This window comes from Sciurus carolinensis, chromosome 9 (assembly GCF_902686445.1).
Source record: "Sciurus carolinensis chromosome 9, mSciCar1.2, whole genome shotgun sequence".
In the NCBI taxonomy this organism is placed as follows: domain Eukaryota; kingdom Metazoa; phylum Chordata; class Mammalia; order Rodentia; family Sciuridae; genus Sciurus; species Sciurus carolinensis.
The window spans coordinates 14,655,497-14,676,581 of NC_062221.1; the positions used below are offsets into that span (position 1 = coordinate 14,655,497).

General features: G+C 34.2%; 1 protein-coding gene across 6 annotated transcripts in view; it reads left to right on the forward strand.

Annotated features, from left to right (window-relative positions):
- Atr (ATR serine/threonine kinase) overlaps window positions 1–21,085 on the forward strand; it is a 99,117-nt gene that overhangs the window by 55,866 nt on the left and 22,166 nt on the right. For all 6 annotated transcript variants that reach the window (XR_007110212.1, XM_047564283.1, XM_047564284.1 and 3 more), the window contains 7 exons: window positions 1,037–1,128; window positions 4,037–4,128; window positions 4,350–4,527; window positions 6,269–6,448; window positions 6,863–7,022; window positions 9,815–9,994; window positions 15,150–15,292. Coding sequence is in view for 5 of the 6 variants with exons in the window: in XM_047564283.1 (XP_047420239.1) it covers window positions 1,037–1,128; window positions 4,037–4,128; window positions 4,350–4,527; window positions 6,269–6,448; window positions 6,863–7,022; window positions 9,815–9,994; window positions 15,150–15,292 (1,025 nt within the window). In the remaining variant the exon portion in view is untranslated. The remainder of the gene's footprint in view (window positions 1–1,036; window positions 1,129–4,036; window positions 4,129–4,349; window positions 4,528–6,268; window positions 6,449–6,862; window positions 7,023–9,814; window positions 9,995–15,149; window positions 15,293–21,085) is intronic.

The following is a 21,085-nucleotide window of genomic DNA, read 5'->3' on the forward strand; positions in this document are numbered from 1 at the left end:
AATGAGATGTATTATGTAGTATATTCTTTTTTTTTTTTTTTTTTTTTTTTTTTTTGCGGTGCTGGGGATCAAACCCAGGGCTTTGTGCTTCCAAGGCAAGCACTCTACTGACTGACCTATCTCCCCAGCCCTGTAGTATATTCTTATAAAATATGCATTTAATAACTAAAATTTATATCATTTTTATTTTTTAATAAAAGTATGAGCTGTGCATCAATTTTTAGTAGTAGTGATTCTCTACAACCTGAGAAACATTTTCCTATTTCTTTCTCTCTCTCTCTCTCTCTCTCTCTCTCTCTCTCTCACATCTCTCTCTCATCTCTGTGTCTACCTCTCCCTCCCCGCTTCCCTCCCTCTGCCCTCCATTCACACACTTACCCACCCACCTGCAAATATTGGAAATAGCCCATTTAGAATAACTGAGCTAAAGGTGGGTAGGTTGCTTACTGGGATAGTAAAGGTGGTTAGAATCATTGATTTATAATCTTGCCTTAGATTCTCTTCTTAGAGTTTTGCTTTTTGGCATATTTAATATTTATTTGGCACCAAAGTTCAATGTATAAGGCCTTTATTTTTCACAATCTTGTTTTCAGTTTTAAAGACTATTAATGTAATTCAGCTTAACATTTTAGTTAGGAAATCAAAAATCTATATTAATAACATAAACTTTGAGTTATAACTTTCATGAAAGAACTATGACAGATAATCTTTAAACAAAAAATTAAGGTATTGGGTACTTTTATACTTCTTACTTCTGTGTTTGACCTGAACCAAAACTTAGAACAAATGTGGAAAAATATAATAAATTCAATATGAGATTTTTTTTAGGTCGCCTGCATGTTTTTCTGTTACTTTAAATGTGTAAGGAAATTGATAGTGTGTCCTGCTACATAGGCAAGTAAGTCAGTTGTTAAACTAAAAAAGATGGCCCAGTGAGGTAGATAGTATTTTAATGAATATCATTTAAACTGTTCTTGGTCTCCAAGATAATATTTGAAGTAATAATAATTGCTATCTTTTATTTTTACATTTTTAGATCATTCATTATCATGGTGTAGTGAAGTCCATGTTGGGTCTTGGTCAGCTTTCTACTGTAATCACGCAGGTAAATGGAGTGCATGCTAACAGGTAATATTTTCTAAAAGAATGATTTTCTTTTGTTACTCTGAGTGGGGATTTAATTTTCCAATGAGGCAGTTTAATGTTTATTGAATAGTGAAATGTTTTTATATGTTTTCATGGTGTTAGAGGTTAGCACAGAAATTCTTTTTCTACTCTTTCTTAAGTCAGTCAACCATTTAATAGCATAACTTACCTGCTCCAACAGTCATCCTTGAGTTAGATTTAAGACAGGAAGCTTTCAGAACCCACCTGCCATTGGTGTGACTCATGGACACTTCCTGGGACTCAAAGGCATCTGATCTCTCTGCCTTTAGTGTGAGCACCAGTTATTTTCTATGCTGGAGGTACAGGAGGGAACTTTGTTGCAGATTTATGGGATCCTACTGTGGAACTGTCTGGGTTGATTTTACGCTAAAGGATCGATAAATATGAAAAGTTTTCCTTTCCTAAAGAAAATGGGTTTGTTATAGCAAACTTTACAAAAAAAAATAATACTTATGTATGACAAAGACTAAGGCTGAACCGTTTTTCATTTGGAGATTAACTGTGGAGGTCTTCTTTGCTCTGAACCTGGTTTTCTGTGATAGCTGAAAATCTTATTTCTTAATCTACTAACCAGTCCCCAGCTGGCTATTCTGGGCAGTGAGATCTGGTCAGTGGTAAATGGGATCTTAGTTAATTAAAGAACACATAGACCAGTGTTTTTAGTTAAGACAATTTGTAGGGAACCTCTTTGAAAGTACATTTTTATATGTTCTAAGACTGTGATTCATAAAGACTACTACCCTACAATGTTAAGAGCAGAGAGGCTAACTGTTGGTCAGATGGTATCACAGTAATAGAATTCATGAAGTAGTAAGGGAAACTTTGCAAAAGTAGGGGAAGAGTGGTTGTATGTATAGATGGGTTTTGCAGATTTGTTGATCTTATGAATAAAGCAATTATAGGAATTTGGGGAAGTTTGTTGTGGCTCATTTGGGGTGCTCCTTTTATTTTTGGTACCAGGGATTGAACCAAGGGGTATTTAACCACTGAACCCTATTCCCAGTTCATTTTCTTTGTTTGTTTGTTTTGAGACAGGGTTTTGCTAAGTTGCTAAGGCCTCACTAAGTTGCTGAGGCTGGCTTTGAACCTGAAATCCTCCTGCCTCAGCCTCCTGAGCCACAGAGATTACAGGTGTGCACCATACCCAGCTAATTTGGGGTGCTTTCTTCTGACACACTGCACAATTAGACTCCCCATGTCTTCTCTTTAGGTCTGAGACACATCACAAATTTTGGGTTGTAAAAAAAGCACAGGCCAATAAAGTGATACTGTGTCATAGTAAAGCAAATGGTCTTTGAGGGAACATGTTTTCCTTGGGGAGAATTTCTGTTTGCATTTAAAAAAATATTTCTTCAAAACTATCAACTGTGCTTGATGTGCACATAATTCTTTTTAATGTACTTGTTTGTGAGGTTAAATTTTAACAGCCTAATCCTTATTCCATTTGGTACTTTCAGCATAAGGCTTAGTATGACACATCCTGTCTCAGTAGCAAATGCAGCTAATGCTCCTCAGATTTTTATTCTGAAAGTTTGAAGTTTTGGTGTCTGATAGTAAGGCATACCAAGTTGGACTTTGGAAAATTCCATTTCTGTTGTATTTATTTTACTCTTCTAAATTGTTTTTGGTGGTATCCTTATTTACAAATTGGAGCATGCTCAATACTTAGATAGCTATTTTTAGATTTTTTTTTTTTAATTAAAGTTGATTAGGTTATTTGTTACATTTTGTTCTTACTACAGAGAGAGCAAAGAAGACTTAAGAATAATGATTCCAGTTTCTCTAAGTCTGTTAATATTTTCATTTTTAACGTGGATGTATGTGTGCTATATGCAGTGTCTTTAGATAATTAAATAGAAAAATATGCCTAGCCCAGGATCTAGTGTATAGCAGGTATTCAAATGGTGTGATTCATAAAGAAGAAGCATTGAGGGAAGTCTGCCTGCTTTTATGTGGTCATAATCCAAAATAACACTGTTCATCCTAGTGCTACCTAAGTAGAATCCTGCAGAAAATAGCCTAATAGTTGAACCTGGTAGCACATACCTGTAGGCTCAGCTACTTGGGAGGCTGAGGAAAGAGGATCTCTTGTGCCCAGTTCAGGGCCAGTCTGGACAACATAATGAGATCCCATTTTTTAAAAATAAATAAAAAATAAATATATGTATATGCAAAACATATTTTATATAACTTAAATATATATTATATAGTATACATATTAAAATACATGTATATATAAGTACATATGTATCTCACTGATTTTGCAAACCCAAATTTTAAAGTGAGACTAGGCATATGTTGGCAACTAACTTTGTATGCTTTGTTAGGCCTTTGACACATCATATATAACTTTCTTATACCCTTGGTAATGAGTATCCTATGCAGCCCCCAGATGTCCCTAACCCTCACACTACTAGCTCCTATATTTTTATATTAAACTGAATTAAAAATCCTAAGGTATCCAAACTTAACTCTGAATTCATATGTATTCAACTGGCTGTATTTGATTCATGTTTTTTGTTCAGGTTAAGCATACAGATAGTTTTATGATCTGTGTTATTATCAAGGAATTAACTCTGTTCTAACATACAACACAGTTTAATTTGTCAAGGAATATCATGTTTAAATGGGTCTATAAAATAATTTAATGAAAAGTAATGTTTTTGAAGAATGGAAAGATGACAATTTTGGGGGGTTGTTTCTGCATAGAGATAATTATTTTGTATGTGAGTACAAAATAAAAAACAAATACATCAAATAGAGCAATAAGTAAGTACAATAAATGGAATATCTAAAACAATGAAAATTTCTCAATGCTACTTTAAGTTTCAAAGAATAAAACTCAGTTAATATGAATTTCTTTTAATAGGTCTGAATGGACAGATGAATTAAACACTTACAGAGTGGAAGCAGCTTGGAAATTGTCACAGTGGGATTTGGTGGAGAACTATTTAGCAGCAGGTAAAATTACTTTTTTAACTAATAAGTTTTAATTTGCCATAAATATTCAGACTTTAGTAGTTTAGCAACATTTATAATTAATCTCTTGGTCTGTCTTATAATTGGCTGTTTAGTTCTTCAGAGTAGAATGAAACTATTCTGCTGACGATTTCATCAAATGAAATAAGGTTGGCTCTTGGACCCATCTACAGTGGCATTTCTTGACTCTTCATTTGTTTCAGATGGGAAATCTACAACATGGAGTGTCAGACTGGGACAGCTACTATTATCAGCCAAAAAAAGAGATGTCACAGCTTTTTATGACACATTGAAACTAGTGAGAGCAGAACAAATTGTGCCTCTTTCAGCTGCAAGCTTTGAAAGAGGCTCTTACCAACGAGGATATGAATATATTGTGAGGTATTTTGGGGTATTTGGAGCTTTTTTTTATTTTTTACTTTTTGGCACAGTACTAGGAATCAAACCCAGGCCCTCACATGTGTTGGGCAAGCAATTCTATCACCAAGCTACATCTTCAGCCTCTTTATTTTATTTTGGGACACTGTCTCATGAAGTTTTCTAGGCTGCAGTCCTCCAGCATCAGCCTCCCATGTATCTGGTATTATAAGTGTGTACCACCTCACCTGGCTTAGGGTTCCCATTTTTATATAAATGGTCTGTAAATGTCACTTGACAGGATTGGAATTATTTTATGAGTTAATAATTCTGATAATATATTTGGTATATTGGTTAGCTACATAAAATAACTTTTTAACCTACCACCCAATAGTTTTGTTTTTTTTTTTAATATTCTAACATGCATCCTTTTTAATTGAAATGGCAATTATGGGGTTAACAAACCAAAAATAGTCAGGTGTGGTGGCACACACCTATAATCCCAGCAACTTAGATGGTTGAGACAGGAGGATCACAAGTTCAGGGCCAGCCTCAGGAACTTAGAGAGGCCCTAAGCAACCTAGAGAGACCCTGTCTCAAAAAATAAAAAGGACTGGGGATGTGCTTCAGTGGTTAAGCACCCCGGGGTTCAAAAAGCTTAATCCTCCTATAATATCATAGTTTACTTCCTATATAAATAACAGTTAATCTAGACATCTGCTGTACCTGCCACACTGGTACTCGGTACTTGTTGGTTCCATTTCCTTCTCATTTAGAAATGCTTTTGATGCTTCCCCCTGAAAAACACATGTTAAACATTACATTACTAGGAAAGAATGTTCAGAGGTGAGGAAGAAAATGATGGTAAACATTTTAGGCCTATTAAATGAACAAAAATGAAAAAAATAAGTGTTGTAATTAAACTAAAATAAATCTAAAAGATAATCTAAAGTATAATAAAGGTTTTTGTTTGTTTGTTTTTTAAATTTAGAAATTGGTCTGTTTTGTGTCTACCCCTTTGGTAATATCTTAATGAAAGCAGAGATTGGATTGAACAACTGAATTTAATTTCATTCTGTAGCTACTCAACAATATCCTTGTACCTTGAACACTGAGTCATAGGTACTATTATATAAGGGGGGAAAGTTAGTGTGAATGTATCATGGTTTCCATCACTCTTAGCAAAAAAAATGAAAACTACATTCATTTACACATTTTTTTTTTTATTGACTTCTACTATGCCAGGCCCTCTCTCATTAGAACTAGCAATATGCAAAGATTTCATGGTGATTTATAATGGATCCATGTTTTCTTTCCATATAGGTAGTAAAGTCTGATTTTCATTTGAACTTAGTTTTCTATACCCTTTAATTCATAATAATTTGGGGATCACAACAAAGCACTAAATATTTTAACTAGTATAAATTGGTATTTATACTCAATTTATATCAAAGATATAAAAGATACTATTTATATATGAAGGATATATTTAAAGTTATACCAAAGAAAACTGCACATTTTAGTTACTTCATGACTGATTTAAAGTACATGCTGTAGGCCAGGCACATTGATATTGGCCTGTAATCTCAGCAGCTTGGTAGGCTGAGGCAGGAGGATCACAAGTTTGAGGCCATTCTCACTAATTTAGTGAGATGCTAAATGCCCCTAGGTTCATTCTCCAGTACAGTACATACATACATGCATGCTTTACATTTGAGATTACTAAAACTGAATATGACAACATTTTAACTGTCTCTGTCTTCAGATTGCACATGTTGTGTGAGTTGGAGCATAGCATCAAACCACTTTTTCAACAGTCTGCAGGTGACAATTCTCAAGAAGACTCCCTAAACTGGGTAGCTCGACTAGAAATGACCCAGAATTCCTACAGAGCCAAGGAGCCCATCCTGGCACTCCGGAGGGCTTTATTAAGCCTCAACAAAAGGTTTTTCGTATTACTTTTTTTTTAATGTCAGTTATCTTAAATTTCGTATTATATTTGGATATTATTTGGAAATATTTTTATTTACTGATTTTCTAGGTTAATTTTCACAGATAAGACTATGTATTTGAAACAAATGTAGAACTTAATCAATTTTATATGCCATTTATCTTTTTTTAACTCTTAGAAAATATCTTGGAAAGGTTCCAATATAAGCCAAGAATAAAGTCTTCATAAGAGAAAAAAATGAAATACTGTAAGAAAATTAAAATCAGGGTTTTTTTCTGAACAAATTGATCATTGATCCCTTTAAAATAGTGCATTGAAAAGGTTCTGTGTTGGGAAAAGATACTTTAATTAAGTTGTTGAATACACTTACAAATGTTCTTTCTCCCATGTTTTGTCACATTCCTTTAGACCAGATTACAATGAAATGGTTGGAGAATGCTGGCTACAGAGCGCTAGGGTAGCTAGAAAGGCTGGCCACCACCAGACAGCCTACAATGCTCTCCTTAATGCAGGGGAATCACGACTTGCCGAACTCTGTGTGGAAAGGGCAAAGTGGCTGTGGTCCAAGGTAATGGCCAAGGGAATGTCATCAGATATACATTCTGTTAGGAGTTATGTACTTCCTACACAAGCCCAACTGAAGAAGATTCCTAATCTAAATGAGAACCTTCTTTTTCTGTCATTTCTCTTCATTACTTATTTACTGGAGTCTGGGAATAATGGTTTATTCTATCTAACAATCTTCAGATATCTTCCCATTTCAAGCCTGAAAGTGCAGTTCTTTCTGTTTTCATCATTTTTCCTGGGGAGAACGACCAATTCTTTCTTTATTTTTAATCTTCTGAATGTACAAAAGGCATGTTAGTAGGCACTCAATAAATACTTGTTAAGTGAACTAACACTGTTCTGTATGACCTTGCCAGTATTACTGTCAAAATTCACTTCTATTCTAGTATGTCAGGAAGGGCCTAGTATCTAGTCCCTAGAAATCCCATATTAAAGCAATAGCAATAGGAAGGTAAGTTTTTAAATATCTGAACTACTTACAGAGTTTATGTCGCATGTTTAAATGACTGCTACTTACATATCTTTTTGTGCTTGTCACTAGTCTAGAATTGATAGCATTTTCTAAAATTAATACTGGGCAAATGTAATTGTTATCATGTGACATTGCAATAACTTTGTGGTAGCTGAGAAATGAATGGGGAGGACCTGTTTCTTGCATTGGTGGGAAGATAATAATTCAGCCTGGATTTATTGATACCTGATCATTTTATGAGTGCTGCTAATCTGTACATTGCTTAAACTCAATATTGTTTTAAAATGCTCATTCTCTTAGTACTTACTGCCAATTTCTCTTCCCATGTTTCCTATTTTTCTGAATAAGACACTCACCATCCTCTCATAAAACAAATCTCAACTTTAACTCCTTCCTCACCCTCACTTTTCACATCCAATTGTAGACTAAATCTTTGCTTTTCAACCTTCGAAATATTTGAGTCTGCTCCTTACTTGTTTCCACTGTTTTGATCCATGCCCTTATTATTTCCAGCCTCTAACATATTAACACCCCTTTTTAGGATCTCACAATTCCTCCACGTATATTTCTGCAGTCTGTGATCTTTCCAAAGTGCACATTGAAATTTGTTGCTCCTTCAAAAAGATTAAACCCTTCAAAATATGCTTCATACCTTTAGGATTAAATCTGGACCCTAGAAAGTACCCAAGACCCTTTCCAATCAAATGCCATCCAACCTTTCCAACTGTATTTGTCACACTTTCACAGATGCTTTAGGCTTCAGATAAACCAGACTACAGCTGCTTCTCAACTTATGATGGATGTATTGGGCTGTAACCTATCATAAGTTGAAAATATCTTGAATCAAAAGTGCATTTATACCTAACCTACCAGACATAACCACTTGGCAGCACAGTATTACAACAGTCACACTCTTATCCTTGACTTTGCTTTCCATCGTTTCATTTACCCGAGGTTTTAATTACTCACACGTAACCTCTGTCTGAAAGTATTATATGGAAAATTATAGAAATAAATATCATAAATTTTAAATAACTGTAGTTCAGTATATTATAATTATTCTTTATTGTTATTCTCTTAATAACCCTAGATGTATTTGAGTAACTTTTACTACAGTCTATTGTAATTATTCTCCATTATTATTAGTTACTGTTATTCTATTATTATATCTTATTTATAAATTAAGCTTTTATCATAGATATGTATGAATAGGAAAGTACACAGTATATATAGGTTTTGGTACTATCCACAGCTCCAGGCATGCACTGGGAGTCTTAGAACATATTCCCTACAGATAAGGGGGGACTGTTGTATACTATAGAGTATCAATTTTTTATCCTCATGATCATGTGCTTATTGGAAGCTGTGGCTTGTTACCACTGCCCAACATCATGGTACCATATCTCCAGATTGGGGAAAGATTCAAATTCAAAGTGTGGTTTTTACTGAACATGTGTGACATTTACACCATCATATGGTCAGAAAAATTTTAAGTGGAAATCATAAGTAAGGGACTATCTATACCTACTTTTTCTCTCAATTAAAACCATTGTTTCTTCTTAGAATGTCCTTCACTAAATCCTCTGCCAGGAAAATTGTCACAGATTGTTTAAAACCTAATTCAGATCCCTGCACTGCCCCCAACCCATTGATAACCTTTCCTGAATGCTGCTGTCCTTTGTTTTCTTGTGTCTTTAGTTAAATTTAAGGAATTCCCTTATCTGTCCTCTTTAATACTCAGGTGTAGTTCCCTGTTATAGTACTTAATATAATGTTCGATTATTTTACATATTTAGTTTGTTTCTTCACTTGAGTATGATTTTTTTTTTCTCCAGTGCTGAGTAGCAAACCCAGGGATGCTTAACCACAGAGCCATTTCTGCAGCCTTTATTTATTTATTTATTTATTTAGACATAGTCTTGCTAAGTTGTTGAGGCTGATCTTGAACTTATGATCCTCCTGCCTCAGCCTCCTGAGCTGCTGGGATTACAGGGATGCTCCCCAGTGTCCAGCTACATCTAGGAACTTTTTTAGTTCAATTATTTCAGTTTATTTATGATCATTATTCTAAATCATCTACATATATTTTCAGTTCCCTCCACTTTAATTATAAAATGAATGAGTAAATGAATTAATATGAATTCTGTATGAATCAATGCTCTCTTTTATAGAATTTTTTCATTAATAGAGGTAAATGAGAAATAAATATGAAATTACCAATGGATTTATACCTAACTATATTTAATGAACTTTAAATTCAAAAAATAGGAATATTTTAATATTCTTAAATTTAAAGGCTTATTGTTGGCTTTTTCTTTAAGGGCGATGTTCACCAGGCACTTATTGTTCTTCAAAAGGGTGTTGAATTATGTTTTCCTGAAAATAAAACCCCAACTGAGAGTAAGAACATGTTAATTCATGGTCGAGCTACACTTCTTGTGGGTCGTTTCATGGAAGAAACTGCTAACTTTGAAAGCAATGCAATTATGAAAAAATATAAGGCAAGTACATGTATAATGTAATTTCATTTAGAAGCCGTTTTTAAAGTGGATAAAGTGATTTTTCAGATCCATGTACGCATGTATAAAAATAGTCAGAAAACCGACTTTTTAATGAGTATATAACATATGTACGTGGAATTATCATGAATATATTCATGAAGCCACCCAGGTTAGAAATTTTCACAAAGTACATATACTCATTAAACCATCTGCCGGGTCAAGAAATAGACTTGGCGACACTCCACAACCCCTTCCTTTCACCTTACCAATCATATCCTCACCCAAAGTTAACTGCATCCTAGCCTGAAAATTTTGAAAAAAAAAACAATATATAACTTCCTACTAGGTATTAATATTTATAAGATTGTGCTGTAAGAGATATACCTCTCAATAACCCAGAGTTCAATAAAAAAAAATTGCAACAGAAAATTCAAAATTTTGAATTGAATGATAGTAAAATTATGACATCAAAACCTGCAGGATATTTCTACAACCATTCTTAAAAGGAATTTAAAAATTCACTTGCATGTATTAGAAGAAAATAAAGTCAAAAATAAAGAAGTATTTAGTTCAGAGAAATTAGAAAAGGAACTAAAAGGGAGGAAATTACAAAGAAAACAAAAAGAAAATATAAAGCCACACTTTATAAACTTTACCTTCCTAGGTGGAAAGGTATTGAAAAATCCTGGGTTCAATCCCCAGCACCAAAAAAAAAAAGAAAGAAAGAAAAAGAAAAGCATGAATTTTGACTTTTGAATTATATAGTATGTGAGTTATATCTTAATAGAGCAGTTTCTTTTAATTACTCAAATGGAATTCTTTATATAAATATATATCTGAAATGAAAAAATACTTATTAACTGAACTGGAACTTTCATCATTGCTATGGGAATGTAAAAAATTAATATATACCTATTAAGTGACCTGGCCATTTCTAGGTAACTATCCCAGAAAAATAAAATGAGATAGACAACAAATTTGATATTGCAAAAGCATATATCAGTAAAATTGAAGACACAGGAAAAGAAACTAAGACATAAATCATAGACAGGAAAAAGAGACTGAAAAAAGATAAAGATTAAAAATAAGCCCCAGAAGTCCATATAATAAATTGCTTGTGGTTAAAGTTTCAGGAGAGGGGAGACAATTAGAAGACAGAAAAAGTAAATTAATATAAAAAATGAATAGAAAACAGGTCTGGGATGTGGCTCAGTGTGGAGCACTTGTCATGCATGAGGCTTCGGGTTGGATTCCCAACACAGCAAAAGCAAAAAACAAACAAAACAGAGAGAAGCCACAAATAACTAATGTCTGGAATGAGTAAAGAGCATCTCTATTACTATTACACATCTTACTAACATTATAAGAGAATGTGGACATCACTAACACAACACATTTGAAAATTTGTAAATGATAAATTCCTAGGGGGAAAATTAGAACTTACCAAAATTGACAAAGGAGAACTAGGAAATCTCAATAATTCTCTAATTGCTGAAGTAAACCAAATAGCCTACCACAAATGTAATTCCAGGATAATGGTCTTCACTCTTGAATTGTCTCAGATATTTTAAAAAGAATTAATAGATATTTTTTTCAAACCCTTTCACAGAGAATAGGGGAAAGAGGAAACGTTTCCCAGCTAGTTTTACGAATTCTGGATAGTCTTGATAACAAAACCTAAAAAGAACATTCCACAAAAAGAAAATTATAGTCCACTTAGGTACATAGATTCAACATTCCTGAACAAATTTTTTAAAAAATATTTTTAGCTGTAAATGGACACCATATCTTATTTTATTTATTTGTTATGTGCTGCTGAGAATCAAACCCAGTGCCTCACATATGCTGGGCAAGAGTTCTGCCACTGAGCCACAACTCCAGCCCTAAACAAAGTATTTTTTTAAGTTTATTCCAGGATACAGAGTTGGTGATCAGATGAAAATCAATCAGTGTAATTTACCATATTACAAAATTAAGGAGATAAATCATAACCATTTCAGTAAATGCAGAAAATATTTGAGAAATTTTAGTATCCACTCATAATTTAACTCTTAGCAAATTAGGAGTAGAAAATTATTCACTAAGGTAGAGAGTATTTCCAAAAAGTGTACAACTTCTTGCTCTACAGTAAAATGTTGACAGCCTTCATTTTGAGATGGAGAATAATATGAAATGCCCACTCATTCCAGTCCTTTTAAACACTTACTGGAGATTATAGCCAGTGTAGTAGTGAAGAAAAGGAAATAAAAGATACAAGAATCAGGGAAAAAAATATTTTTTAATTAGAAATGATATTACTTAGAAAGTTGAAAAGATTATTGATAAATTATTAGAAATATTGAGTTTAATAAGTTTGCTTGATATAACAGTATGTAAAAAATTCAGTTTTGTTTCCATCAGCAAGAAAATAATTTAAAGCATACCATATACAAGTATCTAGTGTTCGAATAGCAGGAAATCTTATGTGAGAAAAAAACAATCTTTTCTATTGCCTTACTACCTTAAGTTACTTTGAAGCAGTTTGTGTTCCTAAACTGAAAAACTAAAATTATAAACTTCTAGATTAAGAAAATAGAATGAAACATTTAAAACCTTAAGGTAGGCAAATGTTTCTTTGATCATAAAAAGTATTAGCCATAAAGAAAAACTAATAAATTAGATAGCCATCATAGTTAAAACCTACTATGAAAAGACATTATCTAGAAAATGAAAATATAAACCATAGACTGGAGGGAAATAATGTATTTCCTCTAAGAACAGAGGACTTGTATCTAAATTATAAAGAACACTAAAACTTAAGACAGCTCAATTTAAAGATCTACCAAGTCTTGAATAAATACTTTCTAAACAGTATATATAAATAACTAAAATGTACGTGAAAACATGTTTAATCAGGAAGATGCAAGTTAAAGCCACAATGAGATAACCAGTTCACCACGTTAGAATGGCTAATGTCTAAAAGACTAGAAGTACCTATTATTCCAATAATGGACCTCTCATCATTGCTGATGGGAATATGAAAAGTTAATAGAACTCCTGACACATGAGCTAGCCATTCCATTGTTAGGTGTGTTTACCCAAGAGAAATAGTTACATGTCCATCAAAAAACTTATACACAAATGTTTACAGCAACTTAATTCACAAAAAAGAAACTGGCCTGGTAGCCAATCACAGAAGAATGGATAGACAAACTGCAGTAAAATTGTATAATGAAATGCAATTCTGCAGTAAGAAATCTAGTATTGGTACATACAACAATATAGATTCGTATCATAGATATGTTAAATGAAAGAAGGACATAATAGAATACCTACTTGTATGATTTTGTTTATACAAAATTCTGAAATTTCAGAATGAGCAAAGTGAATTTATATTGCTGGAAATCACATCAGTATTTGCCTGATTAGAAGGTACAAAGAGATCGGTGGCAAGAGATGGATGCACACAGGAACTTTCCATGGAGTTAAAAATGTTCATTATTTTGATTGCAGTGATGATTCAATAGCTATACATACTTGCTAAAAGCCTATACACTTAAAATGTGTAAATTGTATAAAAATTACTCCTCAGAAAAGTTGATGTAGAACTTTAAAAGATACCATCTAGAATAATATAAAAAATATGAAATTGCACAAAAGATTGTTATACAAAAGGTGTATAAGACCTATACAGGGGGAAAAAACCTAAAACATTATTGAGGAATTTTTTTTTAAACTTAAATAAATTTGGGATTATAGCACATTTATAGATGGGAAGACTCAATAATGCAAAGATGTCATTTCTTTACAAATTGAGCTAAAGGTTTAATATAATCTTCATCAAATGCTAACAGGTAATTGACAATTAGAATTCTTTTCTCTCTACCACCTTTATTTCTTTAATTTTTATTTTGAAATAAATGTCACCAGTTGTATCAATAATGTCCTTTTTCTATTTAGAATCTAAGCCAGAATCCCACATAGCATTAGCTGTCACATATGTCAGTTCAAGTCCATCTATCTGAGGCAGTCTTTACAATATTATGTGAGATTGGGTGCAGGCAGAAAGTAGAGGAAACCAACAAGGGATAGTGAAACTACCCTTCCCATGGCTAGCAATAGCAGTGAACCATTTCTACTTCCAGATATGAAGGAATAAAAGGGAAACATATTTGCTGGAATCTCTAAAGAAAGCATTTGGACCAGAACTTGACTTCAGGGGAAGAAAAATGGCCTCTGTCAGCTGGAAACTATCAGGGAGGAAACAAACCATAGGGTATAAAGACTTTGACTTCACCATCCTCCTGTCCCAACTTCCCATTGCCTGAACCTCACAAGATGCCAGAGGTCACACAGGCCAATTGATATAAGTCATCAATGTCAATCTTGTGGGACCCTGAGCAAGGTAGAAAAGGCTTAAGCATGGCAAGTATAACTGTAGAAGCAAACTGAGAATAACCAGCATACATAGCAAGATTTATTAAAGGTAGAATAATTAAAATGGTAGTTTATTCATATGAGGTTAAACAAACCCAGTAAAATAGGAGAGAGAGCCCAGACAGGTTCCAGGTGATATTGTAGGTTGGTAAAGGATAGTCTTCAATAAACCAGTGTTATATCATTTGGATATCTTACAGGGAAAAAAAGAAATCAAACTTAATCCCTTTGTACCATAAACAAAAATGAGCTTCAAGTGCAGGACCTTGCATATGCTAGGCAGGAACTCTACCACTGAGCTACCAGCCTGGAGACCTCTTAAACAGACCAAAACCCATAACAATAAAATAAACAATAACTTCTGTTCATCAGGAAATACTATTTTAAATTAGAGGTAAACCACAGGTTAGGAGATATTTGTAACACATAAAAATAATAAGGGGCTCATATCCAGAATATAATAAAAACCAGTGTGTCCCCATGGAACATGTAAAAGAATGTTTATAAAATAAATTTTTCTAGGTTTTTTAGTGTAAGTAACACTCAGGTCAGTTATAGAATAAGTAAATTAGCACATTTCTATAATGGAATATTATATAGCAAACTGAAGTTACAGGCAACAACTTCAGCTAGGTGTGGGCCTCACACCAAGTGTGAATAGGATCCTTAAATCTATTCACACTAACTTCCCAGCGGTGTGAAGTTTTCTTGGGTGAGCATTTTGTGTTCTCTTTTATAGGATGTTACCTTGTTCCTCCCAGAGTGGGAGGATGGACATTTCTATCTTGCCAAGTATTATGACAAATTGATGCCCATGGTAACAGACAACAAAATGGAGAAGCAAGGTGATCTTATCCGGTATATAGTCCTTCATTTTGGAAGGTGAGTGTGAGAACTGCACATCTGCCTATTAAATACATCAGAATAATTGTTAACACATATCTTAGCATATTCAAAATGTTTTCTGCTTTACCATTGTTCAGTCTGTAACCTTAGATGAAGTTCAGATTTTTTCCTTATACTTTTTTGTTGTTGTTGTTGTTCTAGGAATTGAACCCAGGGATGCTTAGCTATTGAGCCACTCCCCAGCCCATTTTGTATTTTTTATTTTAAGGCAGGCTCTTGCTAAATTGCTTAGGGCCTTGCCGAAGCTGGCTTTCATTGAACTTGCCATCTTCCTGCCTCAGCCTCCTGAGCTGCTGGAATTATAGGCATTTGCCACTATGTCCAGCTCCTTTACTTTTAAAAATAACTTTCTTAGTCAAAATATTAATACATGCGTACATGTTTTAAAATTCCAACCAGGCTTGGTGGTACATGCCTGTAATCCCAGTGACTTCAGGAGGGATCAAAGTTTCAGGCAATTTAGCAAAACCCTATCCCCCCCAAATTTTTTTTAAGTCTTTGTTCAGTGGCAGAGCTTCCCTGGGTTTAATTCTCAGTACCATGAAAGGAAAGAAGCCGGGGGAGGAAAGGATGGACAATGCAGGAATGTTCAGAGGTGAAATGATTAGATTTTGAGAACCTTGACCTAATCAGTGGATTAATCTGTCCAGTGGGTTAGTTTTAATGGATTACTAAGTAGTCACTGTAGGCAGATGGAGCATGGCTGGAGGAAGTAGGTCATGTGGACATGTGGTTAGGGAATATTTTGTCCCTGGCTTCCTGCACACATACTTGTGTGCCCTCCCTCCCCGCTTCCTTGAGCTGAGCAGCTTTCTTCCACCACATCCTTCCACCATGAGGTAGCCATGAGCCCAAAGTAAACTTGTCCTTCTCTTAGTTGTTCTTGTCAGGTAATTTGATCACAGCAACAAATAGCTTACTTAGCTTACTTAGGAGCAATAAATCTATTAAAATTGCCTGTTATCAGGTATTATGACTTTTCAATAATTAAAGCAATATTTGTTTTACCCTAGTGGTATTAGGATAGCAAGACTTGGTCAAGACTTTTTCCCATAAATGAATTTAAAATTTTATAATATCCGAACCTAATTTTACTAATCATTATTAATAAATTATTAAAAATAAATAAATTATTTATTGACTTATTTACTAAGTATCAATGTTCACCCACAAGGAGCTACAGTTTAATTAGGGAGAAAAACCATAAGTATATAAAACATTTAAATAATTTGTACATAGTAGAATATATGAATAGATATCAAAATAAATCATAACAATCAACAGAAATATTTTTCTCATATTAGCCAAGGTAACAGAAGTGAACCAGTATGTCCAGAAATCATGGGTTTTGGGCAATCTTGAGTTTAAAATTCAAGATACTGATTTTCAAAAGTATCTCTCTTTTCAGCCAGGCATGGTGGCATGTGCTTATAATCCCAGCACCTCAGGAGGCTGAAGCAGAAGGATTGCTGTTTCAAGGCTAGCCTCAGTGACTTAACAAGACCATCAGCAGCTTAGAAAGACTATGTCTCAACATAAAAAATAAAAAGGACTGGGAATGTAACTGAGTGTTAAATTATCCCTGGGTTCAATCCTAATACCAAAAAAAAAAAAAAAAGGTGTAACTGTGTATCAGCTAAAATTTTTAAAAAGTAAAGGAAAAAAAATAAGTGTCTGCACTGCATTGCTGCAGAGGTCTGATAAATGTCATCAAGAAGGTATACTAGCAAACTAAATTTGACAGCACATTAAAAGGACTCAGATTTGCCAGGCACAGTGGCTTGGGAGACTGAGGCAGGAGGATCGTGAGTTCAAAGCTAACCTTGGCAAAAGCAACTCAGTGAGACCCTGTCTCTAAATAAAATGCAAAATAGGGCTAGGGATGTGGTTCAGTGGTTGAGTACCCCTGAGTTCAATCCCCAGTACCCACCCCCCCACCAAAAATGACTCAGATTCATCATGATAAGTACAATTTATGCCAAGAGTGCAAGGATGGATCAACATATGCAGATCTGTAATATGATGTATCACGACGTTAACAGAATGAAGGACAAAAAGCATATGATCTTCTGAACAGAGGCAGAAAAAAAATTTGACACGTTTCAATTTCTTTTCAGAATAAAAACTCTCAAAAGATTAGGGATAGAAGGAATGTGTCCCACATAAAAAGACCATCTATGACAAACCCACAGCTAAGTTCAAACTACATGGTGAAAAGTATAAAGCTGCTGGGTGTGATGGTGCACACCTGCAATCCCAGCAACTCGAGGCTGAGGGAGGAGGATTGCATGTTCCAGAACAGTCTGAGCAACTTAGCAAGACCCTGTCTCAAAATAAAAAATAAAAAGGGGGAACTGGAGTTGTGGTTCAGTGGTAGAACGTTTGCCTGGCATGTGTGAGGTCCTGGGTTCGATTCTCATCACCACATACAAATAAATAAATTAAAAAGATCCATTGACAACTGAAAAATATTTAAAAAAAACGAAAAGGGTGGGGAATGTACCAGTGGCAGAGCACCCCTGGTACTGCAAAAAAAAAAAAAAAAAAAAAAAAAAAATTATGTATATACATATGTATAGTTCAAAGATTTTCCTCTAAAATAAGGAATAAGATAAGGATGCAGAATAATTAGGCAAGGAAAAGACATAAAAGAAACCCATATTGGAAAAAACAAAGTTAAATGTTTCTGTTTACAGACAACATGATCTTATGTATTAAAAATCCTAAAGGACCCACCAAAAAGCTGTTAGTTTGAATAATGAGTTTACTTAAGTTGCAGGATATAAAATCAATATAAAAGAATCACTAGCATTTTTATATAGTACCTGAAAAAGAAACCAAAAAAAAAAAATCCCACTTACAATAGCTACCAAAATAGTAAAATACTTAGGAATAAAGTTAACCAAGGACATAAAAGACATACACTGAAAGCTATGCAATATTGCTGAAAGAAATTGAAGATGACAAATATAAATCAAAGGATGTTCTGTGTTCATAGATTATTAAATGTTCATACTAAACATTTAATTAATTACTAAAATGTTCATACTACCAAAGTGATTCATAAATTAAGTGCAGTCTATCAAAATTCCAATGGCCTTTTCTGTGGAGATAGAAAAAAAAATCCTGAAATACATATGAAACCAGTGACCACAGAAAACCCCAAGTAGCCAGAGCAGTTTTGAGGAAAAAGAACAAAGCTGGAGGCATCAAACAACCCAACTTCAAAATACACTATACAATTATAATAATTGAAACTACATAGTACTATAATGAAAACAGACATATAGACAATGGAACAAAATAGAGAGCCCAGAAATAAATCCACACATTTATGGTCAGTTGATTTTCTGCAAAGGTGCCACAAATGGGACAACTGGATATCTGGATATCTATATGCAGAAGGATGAAATTGGACCTTACCTCACACTATAAAAAAGTCACCTCAAAATGGATTAAAGAAAAAGCAGGGGATACTCCATAATTCTGGTCTGGGCAGTGAATTTTGTTTCTGAGCCTTTCTTGCACAGGCAACAAAAGCAAATATAGACAAAATCACATCAAACTAAAAACCTTCTGCACAACCAAGGAAATAATCAACAGAGTAAGAGGCAGTTTGTGGAATGGGAGGAAATAATTGCACATCATACATCTGAAAAAGGGTTAATAGCCAAACTGTAAGGAAGTCAGAACAACTAAGTATTAAGAAAACAACTGAATTTTAAAATGGGCATAGGATCTGAATAGTCGTTGTTTGGAGGAAGACATAAAATGGCCAACTGAGGTATATGAAAAATGCTAATATCATTAAACATCAGAAATGGAAATTTGCTACAATGACTCTTTTTATTTTTAGGTACCAGGGATTGAACCCAGGGGCACTTAACCACTGAGCCACATCCCCAGGCCTTTTTTATATTTCATTTTGAGACAGTCTCCCTAAGCTGCTCAGGACCTCTCTAAGTTGCTGAGACTGGTTTTGAACTCATGATCCTCCTCCTTCCTCAGCCTCCCACGAAGCTGGGATTAACAGGCATGTGCCACTGCACCCAGCTACAATGGCACTTATTGAGATGTTTGTCAATTTAAATAAATAAAAATGTTTTTTTAAAAACATCACAGTAGCCAGGCATGGTGGCCCATACTTATAATCCCAGCAGCTCGGGAGGCTGAGGCAGAAGGATCTCAAGTTTGAGGCTAGCCTCAGCAACTTGGCGAGACACTAAGCAATTTAGTAAAACCGTGTCTCAAAATAAAAAATACATGTGTGTACAATGAATGAAAAAATAATTTAGGGTTAGGGAGGGGGGCAAGAATGGAGGAAGGAAGGACTGTATAGAGGGAAAAGAGTGTTGGGAGGGGTAGGGGGGAAGGGAAAAAATAACAGAATGAATCAAACAACATACCCTATGTAAATTTATGATTACACAAATGGTATGCCTTTACTCCATGTACAAACAGAGAAACAACATGTATCCCATTTGTTTATAATAAAAAAAATAATTTAAAAAATTAAAATCAACACTAGAAAAAAATTAAAAATGCAAAAGGATGGAGATGTGGCTCAGTAGTTAAGCACCCCTTGAGTTCAATACTGGTATAAAAAAAAAAAAATCACAGTGTATACCTTTAAAAAAAAACCTGCCAGCTTTCTTAATTGGTGGTAAGTAATAAAGGAGGGAAATCCCCTCATTCTCTTGCAGAGCATCACAAAAGCACATATATTTCTGTGTCACAAAACTGTCCTTGCCCAGCTCTCAAAAAGGTTTGTATGCCAATGTTCATAGTAGCGTTATTCACAGAAGCTAAAGGATGGAAGCAACCCAGACATCCATGAAGGGACAGATGGACAAGCAAAATGTGGTATATCCATACAATGAAATATTATTTAATTCTGACACATGGTACAACATGGGTGAACACTGAGGACATAAATATGCTAAATGAAATAAAGCATACACAGAAGGACAAATACTATATGATTCCTCCTAAATGAGGTATCCTAGGGTAGTCAAATTCATATAGACCAAAAGCAGAATAATGATTGTCAGGGACTGAAGGGAGAGGGGAGTGTTTGATGGTATCTAGTTTCAGTTGGAAAAGATGAAAAAGTTCTAAAGATGGATGGTGGCGATCATTACACAACAGTGAAAGTGTAACAGTGTGAATGTACAGCTGAACTGTATGCTTAAAAATAGTAAAGATGGGGGTGGTGCTAGGAAAGAATAGAGTTACTTTAGATTAGGTAGAGGGCAGTGAAGGGAGGGGAGGGAGTATGGGAGTAGGAAGGAGAGTAGGATAAATCAGACATCATTACCCTGTGTTCATATATAACTATATGACCAGTGGGATTCCACATCATGTATAACCAGAAGAATGAGAAATTATACTCCATTATATATGATGTATCAAAGTGCATGCTGTCGTGTATAACTAAAAAAAAAAAAAAAAAAAAAAAAAATTTTAAAAAGATAAATATTTCTCAGAGTGCCTGAACCAAAGAAGATTTTAGTAAATGGTTAAAACAAGACAAAAAAAAAAAAGTGGCAAAGATGGCAAATTTCATGTTATGTTTATTTTGCCACAGTAAAATGTTTTTGGCTAAAATAAACTGATGTCTAGGCCTCAAAAATTATTTTCACTAAAGAATGTTAATTTTTCACAGATTTGACAAGAAAACAGGCTTGTGTGTTAATTTATGGAATGGTGAGAAAACTAGACTAGATGAAAGTTGTATACTGGTAAATAGCCAGAGACTAAGATTGGAAA